Source organism: Penaeus chinensis, chromosome 33, assembly GCF_019202785.1.
Source record: "Penaeus chinensis breed Huanghai No. 1 chromosome 33, ASM1920278v2, whole genome shotgun sequence".
NCBI lineage: Eukaryota > Metazoa > Arthropoda > Malacostraca > Decapoda > Penaeidae > Penaeus > Penaeus chinensis.
In genome coordinates this window covers 1,577,060-1,599,559 of record NC_061851.1, presented here as the reverse complement: position 1 = coordinate 1,599,559, position 22,500 = coordinate 1,577,060, and the positions used below count along the sequence as shown (strand labels likewise).

At 39.0% G+C, this 22,500-nt stretch overlaps 1 protein-coding gene across 3 annotated transcripts in view; it reads left to right on the top strand.

Annotated features, from left to right (window-relative positions):
* Positions 1–4,608: 4,608 nt before the first annotated feature.
* LOC125043329 overlaps positions 4,609–22,500 on the top strand; it is a 28,913-nt gene continuing 11,021 nt past the window's right edge. Inside the window, exons 1-8 of one of the 3 annotated variants that reach the window (XM_047639410.1) lie at positions 4,627–4,739; positions 5,340–5,465; positions 8,949–9,061; positions 9,771–9,907; positions 11,005–12,551; positions 13,550–13,671; positions 13,779–13,931; positions 14,350–14,558. In XM_047639410.1, coding sequence (XP_047495366.1) covers positions 11,016–12,551; positions 13,550–13,671; positions 13,779–13,931; positions 14,350–14,558 — 2,020 coding nt within the window. In that variant the 5' untranslated portion in view covers positions 4,627–4,739; positions 5,340–5,465; positions 8,949–9,061; positions 9,771–9,907; positions 11,005–11,015. Of the gene's footprint in view, positions 4,740–5,339; positions 5,466–8,948; positions 9,062–9,770; positions 9,908–11,004; positions 12,552–13,549; positions 13,672–13,778; positions 13,932–14,349; positions 14,559–22,500 lie in introns of all 3 variants that reach the window. The other 2 variants (XM_047639409.1, XM_047639411.1) reach the window with 2 other exon arrangements.

Here is a 22,500-nt window from a genome sequence, read left to right as displayed (position 1 = left end):
GAGCGACCGATAAGAACGACGACCGATAAGAGCGACCGATATGAACGACGACCGATATGACTGACGACCGATAAGAACGACGACCGATAAGAGCGATGACCGATAAGAGCGACCGATAAGAACGACGACCGATAAGAGCGACGACCGATAAGAGCGACGACCGATAAGAGCGACGACCGATATGAGCGACGACCGATAAGAGCGACGACCGATAAGAGCGACGACCGATAAGAGCGACGACCGATAAGAGCGACGACCGATATGAGCGACGACCGATAAGAGCGACGACCGATAAGAGCGACGACCGATAAGAGCGACGACGATAAGAGCGACGCCGATAAGAGCGACGACCGATAAGAGCGACGACCGATAAGAGCGACGACCGATATGAGCGACGGACGCGATAAGAGCGACGACCGATAAGAGCGACGACCGATAAGAGCGACGACCGATAAGAGGACGAACGACCGATAGAGCGACGACCGATAAGAGCGACGACCGATAAGAGCGACGACGATAAGAGCGACCGATAATGAGCGACGACCTGATAGAGAGCGACGACCGATAAGAGCGACGACCGATAAGAGCGACGACCGATAAGAGCGACGACGATAAGAGCGACGAGACGCGACGTATAAGAGCGGACGACTGATAAGAGCGACGACGATAAGAGCGACGACCGATAAGAGCGACGACCGATAAGAGCGACGACCGATAAGAGCGACGACCGATAAGAGCGACGACCGATAAGAGCGACGACCGATAAGAGCGACGACCGATAAGAGCGACGACCGATAAGAGCGACGACCGATAAGAGCGACGACCGATAAGAGCGACGACCGATAAGAGCGACGACCGATAAGAGCGACGACCGATAAGAGCGACGACCGATAAGAGCGACGACCGATAAGAGCGACGACCGATAAGAGCGACGACCGATAAGAGCGACGACCGATAAGAGCGACGACCGATAAGAGCGACGACCGATAAGAGCGACGACCGATAAGAGCGACCGATAAGAGCGACGACCGATAAGAGCGACGACCGATAAGAGCGACGACCGATAAGAGCGACGACCGATAAGAGCGACGACCGATAAGAGCGACGACCGATAAGAGCGACGACCGATAAGAGCGACGACCGATAAGAGCGACGACCGATAAGAGCGACGACCGATAAGAGCGACGACCGATAAGAGCGACGACCGATAAGAGCGACGACCGATAAGAGCGACGACCGATAAGAGCGACGACCGATAAGAGCGAAGACCGATATGAGCGACGACCGATAAGAGCGACGACCGATAAGAGACGACCGATAAGAGCGACGGACCGATAAGAAGCGAGACCGATAACGAAGCGCTGACCGATGATTAGCGACGACTATAAGAGCGACGACCGATAGACGCAGACCGATATGAGCGACGACCGATAAGAGCGACAGACCGATAAGAGCGACGACTGACCGATAAGAGCGACGACCGATAAGAGGACGACCGATAAGAGCGACGACCGATAAGAGCGACGACCGATAAGAGCGACGCCCGATAAGAGCGACGACCGATAAGAGCGACGACCGATATGAGCGACGACCGATAAGAGCGACGACCGATAAGAACGACGACCGATAAGAACGACTACCGATAAGAGCGACGACCCGATAAGGCGACGACCGATAAGAGACGAAGATCCGATAAGAGCGACGACCCGATAAGAGCGACGACCGATAAGAGCGACGGGACCGATAAGAGCGACGACCGATAAGAACGACGACCGATAAGAGCGACGACCGATATGAGCGACGACTATAAGAGCGACCGATAAGAGCGACGACCTATAAGAACGACGACGATAAGAGCGACGACCATAAGAGCGACGCGATAAGAGCGACGACCGATAAGAGCGACCGATATGAGCGACGACTGATAAGAGCGACGACTGATAAGAGCGACGACCGATAAGAGCGACGACCGATAAGAGCGACGACCGATAAGAGCGACGACCGATAAGAGCGACGACTGATAAGAGCGACGACCGATAAGAGCGACGACCGATAAGAGCGATGACCGATAAGAGCGACGACTGATAAGAGCGACGACTGATAAGAGCGACCGATATGAGCGACGACCGATAAGAGCGCAGACCGATAAGAGCGATGACCGATAAGAGCGACGACTGATAAGAGCGACGACTGATAAGAGCGACCGATATGAGCGACGACCGATAAGAGCGCAGACCGATAAGAGCGACGCCCGATAAGAGCGACGACCGATAAGAGCGACCGATAAGAGCGACGATCGATAAGAGCAACGACCGATAAGAGCGACGCCCGATAAGAGCGACGACCGATAAGAGCGACGACCGATATGAGGACGACGAAGCGACGACCTAAGAGCGACGACCGATAAGAGCGACGACCGATAAGGGCGACGACTGATAAGAGCGACGACCGATAAGAGCGCAGACCGATATGAGCGACGACCGATAAGAGCGACGACCGATAAGAGTGACGACCGATAAGAGCGACGACCGATAAGAGTGACGACCGATAAGAGCGCAGACCGATATGAGCGACGACCGATAAGAACGACGACCGATAGGAGCGCAGACCGATATGAGCGACGACCGATAAGAGCGACGACCGATAAGAGCGACGACCGATAAGAGCGACGACCGATAAGAGTGACGACCGATAAGAACGACCGATAAGAGCGACGACCGATATGAGCGACGACCGATAAGAGCGACGACCGATAAGAGCGACGACCGATAAGAGCGACGACCGATAAGGGCGACGACCGATAAGAACGATGACCGATAAGAGCGACGACCGATAAGAGCGACGACCGATATGAACGACCGATAAGGGCGATGACCGATAAGAGCGACGACCGATAAGAACGATGACCGATAAGAGCGACGACCGATAAGAGCGACGACCGATAAGAACGATGACCGATAAGAGCGACGACCGATAAGAGCGACGACTCATAAGAGCGACCGATAAGAGCGACGACCGATAAGAGCGACCGGTATGAACGACGACCGATAAGAGTGACGACCGATAAGAGCGACGACCGATAGGAGCGCAGACCGATATGAGCGACGACCAATAAGAACGACGACCGATAAGAGCGACGACCGATAAGAGCGACGACCGATATGAACGAAGACCGATAAGAGCGACGACCGATAAGAGCGACGACCGATAAGAGCGACGACTCATAAGAGCGACCGATAAGAGCGACGACCGATAAGAGCGACCGGTATGAACGACGACCGATAAGAGTGACGACCGATAAGAGCGACGACCGATAGGAGCGCAGACCGATAAGAGCGACGACCGATAAGAGCGACCGATAAGAACGACGACCGATAAGAGCGACCGATAAGAACGACGACCGATAAGAGCGACGACCGATAAGAGCGACGACCGATAAGAGCGACGACTGATAAGAACGACCGATAAGAGCGACGACCGATAAGAGCGACGACCAATAAGAACGACGACCGATAAGAGCGACGACCGATAAGAGCGACCGATAAGAGCGACGACCGATATGAGCGACCGATAAGAGCGACGACCGATAAGAGCGACGACCGATAAGAGCGACGACCGATAAGAGCGACCGATAAGAACGACGACCGATAAGAGCGACGACCGATACGAGCGACGACCGATAAGAGCGACGACCGATAAGGGCGACGACTGATAAGAGCGACGACCGATAAGAGCGACGACCGATAAGAGCGACGACCGATAAGAGCGACGACCGATAAGAACGACGACCGATAAGAGCGACCGATACGAACGACGACCGATATGAGCGACGACCGATATGAGCGACCGATAAGAGCGACGACCGATAAGAGCGACGACCGATAAGAGCGACGACCGATAAGAGCGACGACCGATAAGAGCGACGACCGATAAGAGCGACCGATAAGAACGACGACCGATAAGAGCGACCGATAAGAACGACGACCGATAAGAGCGACGACCGATAAGAGCGACGACCGATAAGAGCGACCGATATGAGTGACGACCAATAAGAGCGACCGATAAGAACGACGACCGATAAGAGCGACGACCGATAAGAGCGACGACCGATAAGAGCGACGACTGATAAGAACGACCGATAAGAGCGACGACCGATAAGAGCGACGACCAATAAGAACGACGACCGATAAGAGCGACCGATAAGAGCGACGACCGATAAGAGCGACCGATAAGAGCGCAGACCGATATGAGCGACGACCGATAAGAACGACGACCGATAGGAGCGCAGACCGATATGAGCGACGACCGATAAGAGCGACGACCGATAAGAGCGACGACCGATAAGAGCGACGACCGATAAGAGCGACCAATAAGAGCGACCAATAAGAACGACGACCGATAAGAGCGACCGATAAGAGCGACCAATAAGAGCGACCAATAAGAACGACGACCGATAAGAGCGACCAATAAGAGCGACCAATAAGAACGACGACCGATAAGAGCGACCGATAAGAGCAACGACCTATAAGAGCGACGACCAATAAGAACGACGACCGATAAGAGCGACCGATAACAGCGACGACCGACCAGGAGGGAAGCGGCCGGGCGCCCCCCCTCCCGCGGCCGAGAGCGCATGCGGGCGCAGCGCGTGGCCGGAGGGGCTTTGTTTACGTCCGAGGGCGGCCTCACTCGCCTCCTTTTACCTCCTGTCCGAGGCGTCGGAGGCCTATTTCGGTGCCGTGAGTATCCGCCGGGGGAAGGGGAGGCCTTCGCGATGCAGCGGGAGTGCACCAGAGTGACGGTTCCACTCCCGCTGGCCGAGGCGAGGGAGGCGAGTGAGTGTCGTGGGTAAACCTCCCTCGCATGAAATAACCTCGGCGATGAAAGTGAATGTTTCAAGAAGTGACACTCGTGGCATTCTGGTGTGTCATGTACGGGGGATTCCCTGAGGATGTTTCGGCGAACTTGTAGTGCTCAGTGCAGCTGTGAGAGTAACGCTAAATCCGAATTATTCAACAACCCTAGGGTACCTGTGACTTACAATCGACTGGTTGTTACAGGAAGGAAACGTTATTATGAAGTGAATGTGACAACATTTTGTGCTGTGTGATTACTATAACGATTATAATAAGATAACATTTAGAGGGACCATCTGGGTCATACCAAGAAGTCCATTTCACACATACCAGATTTGTGCCCAGTGAATTTGTAAAGAATATAGCCGCAATTGTTATTTTGTTCGACGCCGTGTATCTCTGATTGTGAATTTTTCGTGGATCTGGTGGAAATATATGCCAGTGCGTATTTCATCGTTTCTCATTTCATTCTCGTTTTCGCAGTCTCTAAAAGTGAAGAAATATATCAGGTGTTGGAAGCAAACCAAAAGAAAGGAGAAAAAAAGCAGCAATTGAATAAAACATATGGACATATCACAAATAACGGCAGTCATTTTCCCTCTGCAGCATGTAAGTCAAAGATTTCTAATAGTAAGGGATGAAGCAGTTTTACACGTGTTAGATATTTGGATGTTTCCATTAGCTCGCTATTTTTACTACATGTAGCTCTGAAACATAAGTTTGGTATATAAATTTTCTTTACACATGTTAATTTCATTGTACGAACAGCCAAACGTCCCAACATTTTAATTTCGAGAGAACAAATGGAAACTTCTCTCCGAATGACATATGCCTAATGTTCTATTCAAGTCTACTTTACATGTAGATGGTTCAACAAAAGCTTAGTCACCAAGTAGTCAGTTATTAGTCCTACCGATCTTGCCTGTTCACCCTGTCCTTGAATTTTAGAAAAATACTCTTTCTTTATTGCTGGAAGTATCTTTAATAAAATAATGATAATTATGATGATATTCATAACATAAAAAAAATCAAAGGAATTGACATATTTCTGGCCGAGCACTTGTGTGGTCCATCAAGTGCAAAAAAATAATTCACAAAACAAAGCTACATTCGACAGTGCATATCCTGGCTCTACTATTTTAAATAATTTAAGTTAAGGGTTATGCAATTTAGGAGTGTAGTGTATAGATTTGTTTGTTTTACATATAAGGCAAAGATGTATACTGCCCTACTTCTGGGGGCTTTTAAGCGGATATTAATCATGTCGTATATGTACATACCACATAGGTATATAGCTACCTCTCTCGTGGCAAAAGAGATGTCTCATTGTAAGGAGTTGCTAAATTCATATTTTTTTTCTGCCTCTCACAATTATATTGGGTATTCCACTCAAGTCTACTTCCAAACTTGCTGTAATCTATGATGAAAGGCTTTCCATCTCAAGTTAATCTTGATAGTGATGTTATCAGGTTTGTGATCACAGCCTTTACACCTTCAGTGACAGGCAAGGGACAGCAAACCACCACCAGAAATATTCAAGCAAAATAGAGCTCAATTGGTTCCCTTTTTGTTGATGTATCATCATGAAAATGTACAAGTTCTGTCTTGGTGGAATGTATGTGGCAGAGAGCTTTATTGGCTTCAGCTGTATGACCACAGAGGGAAGCAAAGGCAGCCTTTGAACATTAACCTATTTTCCCATTTAACCTAATTGCTCCATATGGCAAGAATACATGTCATGCCCACTGTAATACAAGTTTATATATTGTATTTACACATAGATGGGTCTACAAGTGCTCAGTCACAAAGGAGTCAGTTATTAGTCTACCCATCTCACTTGTTTACCCTTTTCCTCAATGTTAGGAAAGGGTCATTTGCATTATTTCATTGCCTTAAATGTTAGCAAGATTTTGATAACAATTTAATAATGATAACATCAGTAACAATGATAACAGTATCGATATAAATTGTATTAAAAAGAAAAACAGTTTCCCACCAGTTCAAGGAATGGGGAAATCAGGATCACTAACGATAGGGTCTACTGATAGACTCATTGGTGGCTGAGACACGTGTAGCCATCTCTATGTAACAAAATTCACAAAAAGATACAGGAGGCAAAACATAAATCCGGGGCGGTTGGTTTAAGTCCTCTCCATCTATTAAATTAAGCAGAGAATTCAGCTGAAAATATAGAATGTACGCTACTTTGTTAAAAATCATGTAGTTTTCTGTGCCATATGGTACCATTTGAAGTTCAGCAGCATTTTCATTATTGATTGCATACTGAATTTCTTCCCATCACCCCTACCCACCCGGCATAGGGCATAAGATTATTCATATTACGACATTATTTTTGGAAAATAAATGAAGAGTCAGAATTAGATAATTGACTGTAAAAAGGCTCATTTTCAGACCGCTGTCACCTGTCCACCATGGCAGAGCCAAAGTAGAGCCACTCTGAAACGGTGGAGAGCTAATGTTTACATCAGAGGGAGAGCCATTAGGTGGACTGACCACCAAGCTTCTGCAAATACCCTGTCCTGTTAGCTGAAATATTATCCAATTATTGATTAGTTGACTGTCTTCCTTGACTTTGCTATTTTTGGCAAATATGATGGATAAACATCATGGAAACAGTACATTTCACCAAAGTTAAAGTCTTTGTAATTAGTCTGTAAGATCTGTGAGTCCTAAAGATTTAAGAAAAATTTATCAAAACAAAAAAACGTCTGAAGAGAATTAAACCATCACAGATTTTTACCACAGAGACGAGTAGTGGCTCCCCAACCATTCACTAAACTTGCTCTATCTACTTTTGTTTTTGAATTATAAATGCTTAGAGGAAAAATTACACAGAATTCATTTTATTGCAGAATGGAGTAAAATTGCCATTAGAGTGTCTTTTACCTTTTGAGTGCTGTGACTTGTATTTTTGTTTTCATTTTTAACAGCAGCTTTTTTTCTTAGTGGAAAGAATAATGATTATCATTATTCATTATCATTGTTATCATCATCATCATCATCATCATCATCATCATCATCATCATCATCATCATCATCATCATCATCATCATCATCATCATCGTTATTATTATTATTATTGTCATTATCATTATTATATATGTTATTATCATTATTTTTATTATTATTATAGTTATTATTATTGTTTTTATCATTATTATTATTATCAATACCATTGGTGTTATTATTATTGTTGTTATTGTTTTTTATTATTATTGTTATCTGGTCTTTGATCATTCCTTTTGTAAGTACAGCAGTATATCTCTCCAATATCACTACTATTGATAAGAGTACTTTTATTTCTGTTTTTCAATAACTTGGATGTAATGTTGGTGTTGATAGCTAACACATAGTCATATATCATAGTGCTAATTTACATTGTCCGTTTGGGTCAAAGTAAGTGAAATTCCAGTGTTAACAAATCAGAGAAAGAATTGCAAATACTTTCTGCTGCAAAATTACAGAAAGTAGCACAGGACATATATGACATATATTACATATTATTGCTGTTGTTATTATTATTATTATTATTATTATTATTATTATTATTATTATTATAATTATAACTGTTAACATCATGGCTGTTATTATTATTATGATGGTTATCATCATCATCATCATCATCATCATCATCATCATCATCATCATTACTAATAATGTTATCATCATCAAATATCATACAGGTTCTAAGATCAACAAACCAGTTTCAGGCCTCAAATAACTGCTCATCCACCAATAACACAGTTTGGTGGTCTATCAGAAATTATATCATAATTGTCCAAATAGGTCTAGCTACCAGGGATTTAGAACCTTTGGGAGCTCTTCTTAGATATAAGTTTTACATGGGAAATATCTTGATTTCATTATCATTAGAATTTTCTCATAACGGTTAATATAAGCTAGTTTTTAGATGTACAGGAAGTATTTTTATCAGAGATGTCATGCTTGATTTTATTTGTGTTTCAAGATGGTTTTAGTTTTAATTAAAATAACCATGACTAGTTAATGGAAAAGTAACTAATGATATTGTTATTTTTTTATATATATATTTTTTCTCTCTCTCTCTTTCAGGTACACAGCATAGGTACTAAAATGCAGCATAGACCATGACAAACAAAGATGTACGAAGTACCTCTAGAGTAATATGATGAAAACCATGTTCAGAGGCAGCTATTTTTATCAAGGTGGGTGACTGAGTGTCATCAGAACAAAGGTGGTTTATGATTCTTACAATAGGAAATTCTGTTTATTTTCCTAGTTGGAGAGACCTTTCTTTTCTCCTACTTCCATTGTAGTTCGTTAAGGATTACTAGGCCTTTTTTTTCTTTGTTGTTGTTTTCTTTCTCTCTGTTCATCAATATTCAGTTGTTTTTATGAGATTTCTCTTTTTTTTCAATGTATTAGTTTTGCTATTTCACTATTATGTAAAGAGGACATCATCCACAAAAAATTAAAGTTGGCATTGTAGTTCAGTAAAGTTGGTGTTGTGCTTACTAACATCATTTCATTATTTACATTCTAGATATAATTCTGCTTCTTCTGGTTCTTTGGAGCTCATACAAGAACTATTAACATAAAGTGGGCATGGCATGTATAGGTTTACTTTATTAATTGTTTTTACACATACATGACTCTATGTGCAGAGACATTTCACAAAAAAATAATAAATGAGCACAGCATTTTCCCAGCAGCATTGAGTTAATTATCCCCAGCTTAGACCACCCCAAGTGCCCTTGTATAATTTCCACCAGGACCCTCAAATAGTACCCCGAGGCATGATAACTGTTGTAAGAAATGCAAACATGCAGGCTAGGTATCTTGACAGCTGCATTATGTCTTTCACCCAGTGCTGGATAAGGTCACGTAGTGATGACAGTTTTTCCCCACACACAGGGCACTGTCCGTACTCAGCTCCTTGAGTGAAATATTTGATAGCCTACTCCTCCACAACAAAGTGCACAACAAAGAACAGACTCAGCTGCATAGATTCATACTCAGCATATGGCTCCAGTACACTACAGCAGGAATAGGTACTGTCTGGTGTGAATGGGCTAATAATGTTTTGTGGCACTTTGATGGCTGTAAACTGCTTAATTTCTCAGTCTCATTTTTCACATTATTCCCATCATGCTCTCTAACTTGTTTGACAAATATCTTACCAAATTAGCACCTATGCATTTCAGGGCCTTGACCCATTGTTTTTTTGCAAATATCTTGTAATATATATATATATATATATATATATATATATATATATATGAATATATATAAAGATATATAAATATATACTTCATTACACTTTACATTTTCTAATGCCTTCTCAGCTGAAGGATGCTACACTATCAAAATCAAGAGTAAATACCATAATTAAGTACATTTGGTAATGCACTATATTGCCACAGATTAGGGCAGGGTGTGAAACAGATCTCGGTAAAGTAACATGCTGATTTGACTGTTCCTTTGGAAAAGACAATGGGTTGAGGCCCTGAAACACATCGCAAACAACTGCAAATGCCACTACTTACACCCAAATCTTCCTCTGTAGCCTCACTCCCAGCAAAGTGCAAAATTGCCACTCTTGAAATATAGAGAATCAATTGCATGTTTTCTGTATGTGTTATGCAGTTCTCTATTGATATAAAAATCTTCTCTTTTCTTTGTTTCTTTCTTTGTGTCTTTAATTTTTTTCTTTTCTTTTCTTTTTTCTCTTTTTAGCCCTTGAAATGGAAAATTATCATTAATGATCGTAATCTTTCTTCCATAAAATTCAGTTTTGATAGTGACAGGACAAACATTATTGAGAAGGGCTAGTGCTTGCTTAATGTTATATTCTTAAAAATATTGCCTGTATATATGACTCATACGTATGTAAATAGTAGCTAAGTGAAAATACCTTATGAAAGATTATTTAGAGTTGCCTTGTTTAAATTTTCTTTTATGCTAATGCATTTAAAAGAAGTCATTTTTATCTGCATATAGAAATTTATGTTACATACTTCCCAATGAGAAGATTTAAAATAAAAATACAAATTATCTAGATTGCATTTTTTTTCTCTCTTTTCATTTTTGTTATGTGATATTGAGAAGTTCTGTTTTAAGATATTTCAAGCTGACTATACTTTTCCAGACTAAGGCAACATGGAGTCCAAGAGTAAAAGTTCAAAGAAACGTAGGCATGAAAGGACAGAATTCATTGAAGAGGAAGAGGAAGGATTTGCTTCAGAAGCTTCAGCCACTGGAACAAAGAGGAGAAAGAAATCAAAGGAGGGAACCAGACATAAAAGTTCCAGTACAAAATTAACTAATACAGCTGTGAATGCAACAACAAGTACAGACACAAGTTCAGAGGTTCATTGTGATCCGCCTGGTAATGCCTTCCGTTGTGATAAAGTTGGGAGTCTCCAGTCATGCTTGATTACTGCAAGCTGTGATAATGACCAGAATCTTGCTAGTTATGTTAAGAAAACTTACTCATCGGGAATGAAAAATAGAAATACCAAAAAAGAACGATCAAGGACAAGAAGTCTCAGGAACCGATATTCAAATGCTGATCTGGTCATCGATGAGAATATAAAGGATATTGGTACTGCTGTTGAAAAGGCTGTTGATACTGAATTAGAAGAGAGATTAAGTGTAGTGTCTAGTTTACATAATGAAGGTAGAAATACTCAAAAACAAGGAAGAGAGAGCAATGAAGAAGGAAATGATGCAAGTATAAATGAGGGGGTTATCAGCAATGGGAATTTGACAACACAGGTAATGGCAAAACATACAGAATTTGGAAACATAGGTTGCCTTAACTCAAACTTTAACACTACTAGTGAAAATGGGAAAGTGGGAGAAAAGAAAATAGAAAGTGGAAATTCACCAAATTCATTACCTTATAGTGGAACCCAGCCCAATACAGAGCATCAAGGAATAACTGTGGGAAATGTTAATGTATTGGCAACAATATCATCAAACATTCCTGTCTCTCTTGGATCTAGGGTTGTCCATACATCAGCTCAGAATTTGAATACTGGTTTTCAAGTTATGCCAAACTTAGAAGCAAATACTTCATCCACTGAGGCTAATGCTGCCACAGTTGTAACTCACCCACAGCTATCCTTTTCAAATCAAGATGGAAATGATGATATGCCTCTAAATCTAGACTTCGATAGGTCAGGCAAGAATAATCAGTCATGTTCTGCTGTAATATCTCCAATGTCTTCAGCTTCCTTCAATCATGATTCACAAGATAGATCTGATTTCTGTGGTCATAACAGAAATCTAAAAGTAGAAAAGGGTGTAGATTCTCTTAGTACTACTTCAAAATTGAACCTGGATTTCCTTGAACAGGAGAGAAAAACTCCAAGAGAAGGAAGGGGTGTTGTTGAACAAGAGCTTCATAAAGACTCTACTATTCCATTAGTTGATTTAGAAGAAAGTGCATCAGATCCCTTGAAAGAGAAAGAGAACTCTCCTACTCTTCAAAATAATAATACCACTAGTGCTACCAAACAGAAGAAAAGAGAGAATATTCAAGTTCCAACCGGGGGCCAAGGTCAAGTGACAACAAGTTCTCTGCGTGTTGACAACTGGGGAGCCTATTTGCTACAAAGACTGGAAGTTCTTTTCGATCAGGAGCAAGAATGTGATCTCACTCTGAAATTTTTGACAGGAGAGGTACTCAAGGTAATGTGTGACACTATTCCTTTTTAGTTTTTCAGTAGTAGAATGCTATAGACTATTTTGCAATATTTTTGAAGGTATGCACACACTTGTTGCATATTCATTGCACCCTTGTGTGTCAATATCTGAGTCAGAGATACACATTGGGCTTGATTCATCATTTTTCAGTCGTATGCTGTCCCGTCAAAAGAATGATACACAACTCATATAAACTTGTGTAGATAGGGAGCGTGGCATTGTCCCATTGATCCACTGTACACCTCCCTACTTGTATAGAGTTTTGTAGCCCTCAAATTCCTAGACTTTTTCCCCCTTTTGCTGACTATATTATAATGATAAGATATACAGATTCTCAGCTAACTGCACATATGAACTCATTACTGCAGTCTGAAAGAAACTTAGTGACAGTGTTGTACCACTTAACAATATGAAACATGCAATGCAACAAGTGGATACATAAAGCCTGTTGCACCATATCATATCACTGGGTGATACACAATAATATGTGGATATACAACAAGTGTGTTTGTGCCTTTAGATGCTATATAGAGAATATCCAAGTGTTGCATTAGCACAGTTATGAGAAGGTCTAGAATGTGGAAAGGTCAAGGATAGATTAAAGATATCTAGAAATTCTGTATTTCCATGCTAACTTGAGTTAGAAATTTTAAGAGTAGGGAAAATCAGGCATCGTGTATATAGATAATTACTTTCATATTATTTAATGAAAAAATAATATATTGAAGTATATTAAACAAAAAAAAAATTAACTTTAGGGTAAATATTTAAGGGAAAAAGTTTTCTTAAAATTGGTATTAATATTTGAAATGGCTTTTTCCCAAGAAGTAAAACATATTTTAGTAAAATAAGATTTCCATAGTGCAATCATGTCAGAACATTCTAAATATACCCTTTTGGTGTGATATCTTAAATACATTGTTATCATATGTTTATCACATAATGCTGCTTCATTATATATAATATGTCACCTTCCTTTTCAGGTACATCGCACTATAGTGTCAGCTTGCACTACTCTTGTATCTGAACCTCACACTGTTGAAAGAGGTGAAGAATTTGCCATGCCGCCTGAACTGAACTATGCCAGTGTAGAACCTGTCATAAGGTAAGATGCTTGTGTAAATTAATTTTGCTTTTTTCCCACTTTATATATTAATCTTTTGAATAGTGTTGTGGTACCCTTATGATTGAACATACTTTTTTTCCACACAGGTTTATATACAGTGGACGTTTAGACGTCAGGGGATCGCGGAGTGAAATGACTGCAATTTACAATGCGGCTCAGAGGCTTCAAGTGTCTCTATTAACACGTTTAATGGACCGTCGTTTCCCTTATCTGACACCCTCAAGAAATTCAGCAAACAGGTAATTTCTCAAATTGTTTGTTTGCTGTTCATATGTCTTCTTTCACTGTATAAAATCAAAAGCTTGAGCTAGAAGAAATTATACTTGTTTATGCAGGAAGATGGAGGAAGATCCTGTTCTATTGCAGAGGAATCTTTAAGCAAAGCAAACAACACAAGAGTAAAATTTAGTATTAGCAATAGAATCATTGAACTTCTTTTTGTTGGATTATTAGCTTTGTACGTCCTTCAGAAGCTTTTTTGGCATTCATGTAAGATTTGTCTTTGAAATTGATCAGTGCAATGAGTAAGCCAGTTTTGATATTACAATGATTGCCAGAATCACCCTACTTCATAATGAAACCTCAAATAGAATATTTTTGATATATAGTTTGCCATTAATGATCCTGCAAGCCTAATTACTTTACTTACATTTCCAGACTGCCAGTATGGAGAAGAACCCCAGACAAACAGTCAAGACACCAGAAGCAGCAGCCATCAAAAGCAGCCACCAAAGGAAGCCTGCCGAGAGTGCCAACGTCCCCCACCACATCATCAGACAAACAACACAAGGCCCTGTTAGATGATGAACCGCAAGCAAGAACTTCTCCAGATCTCCTAGAAATAAGTTCAAAGGAAACTCATGAAGGTATGAACGTCCGTGTTTCAATTAAGTGTCATGGTGCTTCTTTTTTCATTCAAATATTCCCAGTCCTGGCTATCATTCCCATAATTTGTCCATGATGGTAAAAAAAATGCACAGAAATGATAATCAGATATTTGTATATTTGGTAAGGTGTTTCATGTGCAATCATTCATTAGTGCATAATTTCTCTTCTTTTTAATACATTCCATACACTTGGCGATGATATTCCCATAATACAAAAAGAAGAAAAGCTTTTCTGTGCCATTAGCATATGAATAAGTAATTGGTTGTTAGGTGTCTAGAACAGACTGTTGAATGCATAAAAACATGTACACCAGTGGTACAAATAATATAGTGAAAATGAATTGGTCTTTGCAGTATGACTCAAAGGTGATCATATAGTCACTGGTCACTTCAAAGGGTCCTTATGAAAAATTAAGAAATTCAAGCTACATGCAAGGTTTATATTAATGAAAAATAAGAAAAAATACATGAAAATCATCTAGCGTAGGTGGCAAAAAGTTAACTAGTGCTAATAGTAACCAGGTTTGATAGGCGAGGGCAGAATTAAGTGGGCTGTATGCTGTTTTCAGAATGATAGGAATGTACCAATATTATTGTTGAATGTGTAAGAAGTGAAAGGTTTTCAAAAGAAAACTTTTTCTTTTCTTTTTCTTTTTTCTCTTTCTCTTTCTCTTTCTCTTTCTTTTTCTTTTTCTTTTTCTTTTTCTTTTTCTTTTTCTTTTTCTTTTTCTTTTTCTTTTTCTTTTTCTTTTTCTTTTTCTTTTTCTTTTTCTTTTTCTTTTTCTTTTTCTTTTTCCTTTTTCCTTTTTCTTTTTTCCTTTTTTTTCTTTTCCTTTTCCCATTATGAATATATATGCTTTTGATAATTTCTTAACCCAGTGTCAATGGGTCAAGAATTCTTTTTATGGCTATCCTTTTGGGAAACACAGACAGCCGCTTTTGTTTCCTGCCTGGATACTCAGTGGAGCCAGTCTGGTCATCTTATCTTGAGAAGTTTCAGCACTTGGGTGGGTGGTTTGGTTATGGAAAAGGATTTCAACGTTTTTTCACTATACGTTTATTTTTGGAGGCTAATCTTAGTTATATCATATATCCTATGAAAGACATTACAAACTTTTATTGTAGCATATACTCTACACTCCATACTCCTAGAATTGTGTGCCAGGCTATTGTATAGAACTAGTGTTGTGGAAGGAGGTGTAGAATGCTTCATGCCATTCAAGTTGGCATATAAAATGTACTTCCTGCAAAAGAAAAAGTTCCTAGGTAAAGGGCAGACCCCTACATGTGTTACAAAACAATAGAGATAATGCATCTGCAAACTTCTGGATGGGAGGGAACCTACACCCCCACTTATATTTTCAAACCTCTTAATTCATGACTAATGCTGTGGAGATGTAGAATGCTGCCTTGATACAGATACAGAAGTAGATACAGAATGGGAAAAAAAAAACCTAGTTACCCATCAACTGGAAGAGGCAATAAGAACAAAATTACTTATCTGAACAAGAGATAAATGAAGATTGACACCTGAAGATCATGCTACCACAATGCTCAGGCAGTCTCTTCGTGTGGACATCACCTTTGCCACCCCTGCCAGTGTTGCCCCATATAAAAGGGGGTAGTAGGTTGTGAGGCCCAACATCTGGCCGTGGGGTTCCCTTGGGCTTTGCCCCACAGCCTCACACTGGACTGGTGCCTGCCAGGGTGCAGGCAGGGCAAATAACTCCCTTTCCCATCATACACCCCAGCAGTTGCCCTCTCAACAGGACCACACCCTGCCTCACTTCCTGGGTGAGAGGTGCAGTACCCCTCCCCAGTATTTCCAATTTTATAGTTTGTTGCCAGTGAGCCCCTTTACCCTAGGGGGTTGAGAGGCAGGATTTGGTATGGAACCAGGGCTTGTCCACATTCTTGTGGCCATGACTCAATACTTCTAAGGCCTCCTGCTGCTCTGAGATCCCCCCACTGGGCCTGCAAGGTGCCCACTTTCCATGGGTAGCTACAAAGAGACACTGCAGAGGTCTTGATGATGAACAGGTTATGAATGGGTAGGAGAGGCTCATGCAGAGATGCTCCCTTTTTTGCACTAGGCTAGCCAGTGGTGGCAGCTGTAATGGAGAAGGCATGCAGGCCCTTAACACCAAGACGACCACACCAGTGCTTCACATCACCCTGAGCATCAAGCACCCACCCACTAATAGTCTCTCTAATAGAGACTCCACCAAGAGAACAGCCATAGATGCTAAATCTTCTTGTTTAACCCTAAAGCTAGTCAAACATTTTATTATATACTGTTGAGACAGAGAGCTTGCCTCTTCTGAAATGGCTTCACAACTATCTGCAATTTTTTTTTAAATTCTTGAAAATTAACCCGAAGCCAGCAGGGATGGCATGTACACACTTGCCATGCCCTGTGTGAGTCTATTTTGTTAATTGTTTTTACAAATAGATGGCTCCATAAGCACTAGGTCACCAATGAGCCAAGTAATCCCTTGGATCCGTGTGACGTGACCCTCACATCGCGAAAAAAATCCGGGTTAAGGGGCAGGTGATGTGAACATGCCATCATGGGAAAATCTGGCTGTAGGCCAGATGAAGCAAACCTGCCATCGTGAGCGTATCAGCTGAAGACCGGTGTGATAGAAAAGACTTGCCACAAGCTCACAAACCTATTGGGAAGTTTATTTTATTCATTTGGCGATTTTGCATTTTTCATCGATGTATGAGTGTAGAATGTAATGTCCATGAGCAGTGACTGGAAGAGCGGTGGTTCTATTTCCATGCTCAGCATCGTATTCCTGGTGCCTTGAGCTATGACAAAGGTCGTATTACAGAAAACTGAATATTATGTAGAAAAAAAAATTAAAATGACACAAATAACATAGTTTTACATAGCTTTATTTTTCTTGTGCTGAGTGATTGACTACCTTGAGAGATGATTTGATTCTGTGCAAAGAAAAAAAAAACTATTACCATCTGGATAAAGCAAATCAAATGGCAGATATGGATATTGGAAAATGGCCAAAAAGCTAAACACACTTATGCATAAAAAGAGTAAATAACTTAGTAAATAGAAGGCATAGAGCCTTGTTGCTGCACACGCCCAGCCTACAAGCAACCACCCGATAGCTACTCACGTAAGCCTAATGCCTGGATTTTTGGTGATTTGATTTCTGTGAGGCAACTGGATTCCTTGATTTTCAAAAATATTTACTGCTCTCAAATATTGTTGTTAGTAGTGTCAATAAATACTATGATAATTATAGTGTTTATAGTTAAAATAAACAGCATTAAGAGTGACAGCTTTAGTTAAAAAAACATTTTTCCTTCAACCTCAAAGAAAGGTGAAATCAGGTCCCTATTAACCCCTTGGTGACGGGTGAAGAAACCTAAAAAACAAACTCTACGCTCTGGCGATCAATGGCAGCGCGAGAGTTTGGTACATCAAGACGAATCACCGCCTCGTAGCGCTTTGGCATGCTGCCATAGCATACAGCCGCACACCACATTTCGAGCGGTTTGTTATAACGTCTAGAGACGTCACCCGTCGCAAAGGGTTAAGTGACTCCTTTGTTGCTAAGCACTTGCATAGTCATACATGTACAAAAACATTCCACAAAACCATACTGAAGTGAACACAAAATTTTCCTGTAGTCTTTGGGTTAACACCAAATAGAGCCATTGGATGTACCATCTTTAATAGAAAGAACCGCAAAAGGATTTTTAAGTTCTTGAGAATGCTTCTTGTTAGAAGCTCTCAGTTCAGATAGAAAATTTTAGAATTTCTGTTTGTTCTCATCTTCATTCTTAATAGCTAATTTCAGATTAATAAATTTCATTATACTAGGAAGAGGCACTAGCAGGCAGAGATACTCTCTCCTTCCACTAGTCAGTGAATTCTCACAACAAGGTACATATGAAGCAATTTTTCCTGACACTAATAATGTCCTAGAATTTCTGCAGTCAGACCTACAAAGAGGAATTTTATTTTATAACAGTTCATCATTATGTTTAAATCTGAAAAAGAGTTGGTCATTTCTTTTTTCTGAGCTTTAGTGAAGTTAGTAAGTTGAAAAGCTAACTCTTGACTTCTTGGTAAGGAAAAACATTTAACAATAATATCAGCTACCCAGTTCAGAACTCCATTCTCTCTTATAACTTTGGTAAATGGAATCAACTCTGAATCTCTTTCTTGTACTTCCTAAAAGTCCGGTATCTCAGACCAGTCAAAAGGGAGATCATTGAAAATAATATTACAATCAGAATTTCTGCTAGAGTTTCTGGATAATCCAAGTCTTTTGGCTTAGTTACTCCATCCTCACTTTCACGGTCAGAGGTAGTTCCAGACTTAGAGCAATGAGGTCTTGAAGAATTACCTCTCGGTGGAAAGTGATTACTATTATCAATAACCTTTCTATTTGAAGAAAGAGAGTCATCCTTTTTATCTATCCTAAGATCTATTTCTTCTGAATAAGGAGGAAACAAAGGGGCAAGAAGATGTATGTATGTATGTATGTATGTATGTATGTATGTATGTATGTATGTATGTATGTATGTATGTATGTATGTATGTATGTATGTATGTATGTATGTATGTATGTATGTATGTATGTATGTATGTATGTATGTATGTATGTATGTATGTATGTATGTATGTATGTATGTATGTATGTATGTATGTATGTATGTATGTATGTATGTATGTATGTATGTATGTATGTATGTATGTATGTATGTATGTATGTATGTATGTATGTATGTATGTATGTATGTATGTATGTATGTATGTATGTATGTATGTATGTATGTATGTATGTATGTATGTATGTATGTATGTATGTATGTATGTATGTATGTATGTATGTATGTATGTATGTATGTATGTATGTATGTATGTATGTATGTATGTATGTATGTATGTATGTATGTATGTATGTATGTATGTATGTATGTATGTATGTATGTATGTATGTATGTATGTATGTATGTATGTATGTATGTATGTATGTATGTATGTATGTATGTATGTATGTATGTATGTATGTATGTATGTATGTATGTATGTATGTATGTATGTATGTATGTATGTATGTATGTATGTATGTATGTATGTATGTATGTATGTATGTATGTATGTATGTATGTATGTATGTATGTATGTATGTATGTATGTATGTATGTATGTATGTATGTATGTATGTATGTATGTATGTATGTATGTATGTATGTATGTATGTATGTATGTATGTATGTATGTATGTATGTATGTATGTATGTATGTATGTATGTATGTATGTATGTATGTATGTATGTATGTATGTATGTATGTATGTATGTATGTATGTATGTATGTATGTATGTATGTATGTATGTATGTATGTATGTATGTATGTATGTATGTATGTATGTATGTATGTATGTATGTATGTATGTATGTATGTATGTATGTATGTATGTATGTATGTATGTATGTATGTATGTATGTATGTATGTATGTATGTATGTATGTATGTATGTATGTATGTATGTATGTATGTATGTATGTATGTATGTATGTATGTATGTATGTATGTATGTATGTATGTATGTATGTATGTATGTATGTATGTATGTATGTATGTATGTATGTATGTATGTATGTATGTATGTATGTATGTATGTATGTATGTATGTATGTATGTATGTATGTATGTATGTATGTATGTATGTATGTATGTATGTATGTATGTATGTATGTATGTATGTATGTATGTATGTATGTATGTATGTATGTATGTATGTATGTATGTATGTATGTATGTATGTATGTATGTATGTATGTATGTATGTATGTATGTATGTATGTATGTATGTATGTATGTATGTATGTATGTATGTATGTATGTATGTATGTATGTATGTATGTATGTATGTATGTATGTATGTATGTATGTATGTATGTATGTATGTATGTATGTATGTATGTATGTATGTATGTATGTATGTATGTATGTATGTATGTATGTATGTATGTATGTATGTATGTATGTATGTATGTATGTATGTATGTATGTATGTATGTATGTATGTATGTATGTATGTATGTATGTATGTATGTATGTATGTATGTATGTATGTATGTATGTATGTATGTATGTATGTATGTATGTATGTATGTATGTATGTATGTATGTATGTATGTATGTATGTATGTATGTATGTATGTATGTATGTATGTATGTATGTATGTATGTATGTATGTATGTATGTATGTATGTATGTATGTATGTATGTATGTATGTATGTATGTATGTATGTATGTATGTATGTATGTATGTATGTATGTATGTATGTATGTATGTATGTATGTATGTATGTATGTATGTATGTATGTATGTATGTATGTATGTATGTATGTATGTATGTATGTATGTATGTATGTATGTATGTATGTATGTATGTATGTATGTATGTATGTATGTATGTATGTATGTATGTATGTATGTATGTATGTATGTATGTATGTATGTATGTATGTATGTATGTATGTATGTATGTATGTATGTATGTATGTATGTATGTATGTATGTATGTATGTATGTATGTATGTATGTATGTATGTATGTATGTACACACACACACACACCACACACACACACAACACACACACACACACACCACACACACACACAACACACACACACACAACACACACACACACACACACACAGGAAGTTTTTAAGAGCTTAGTATGGCCGGATAGAGTTTAACGTCTTACAGAGGACATATGCACATATACATATATGCGTACATACGTAGATACATACATATATGCTTATACACACACATACACACACATACATACACATACATACACATACATACACAAACCTGTTAAAGGAAATTAAAGCAGCAGACATGGAAGACTTTTTAAACAAGTAAACTGTTACATATTCCATATGATGAAATAATTTTCCACATTTTACTGTTTCTTACTTTATTGTGAAATTGTTGCCATTTAGAAGTTGGTGCTTCAGATACTGTAGTAATTCTGATGAGAATGATAGTATGGGACTCGCAGTCTCACATACTGATGGATGGTTTCATATGTTTTGGAAATTCCTCATTACAAGATTTTAGTAATATTCATCAGTCATCAGTAATAGTGACAGAACAGAAATTACTGACAGTAGCATTAGCTTTGTGCATCCTGCTTAACCCAATGTTGCTGGGAAAATTAATAAAGAATGGAGAAAATGCTGTGCTCATTTTCTATATTTTTGTGAAATGTCTCTACACATAGATGGCTCTGCTAGTGCTTAGCCACAAAGGAGTCAATTAGTAGACCTTGTGACCTTACGTGATTTAAATTGGCGGGAAAAACTTATTTTTTACTAGTGCTATGAATATCAATGGTGTTATATTTATTATAAACATTATAATTACTATGATGTTAAAAACATTAATAACAGCAAAATAAGATAACGTAAAATATTTTCGTAAATCAAAGAAAAGGGTAAACGGCCGAGACAGGCAGTAGTCGTAATTGGCTCATTGCTGATTTAGTACAAGTGTAGCCATCTATGTAAAAACAATCAAACAAGTAACTCACAGTGGGCATAGCACGTATGTACACGTCATGCCCGTCGACATTGGGTTATTACACACACACACACACTCAAATGCTTAAACACAAACACAAACATAGTGTGCTAGATTCACTCTTTAAGCACTTTATTCCTACCCAAAGATTTGAACATGCCTGAAAATGTGCAAAATGTAAGATAATGTCAAGATGAATGACATTTGCATTATTGTTTTGTTTTGATTTTTCATTTTTTGTTGTTTGCTGTCATTGGAAGAGATGTGATTTTAACTGAGGAATATACCACTGATCCTTCACACAACAGAAAAGGACTGAAGAGTCCATAGAGGCAGT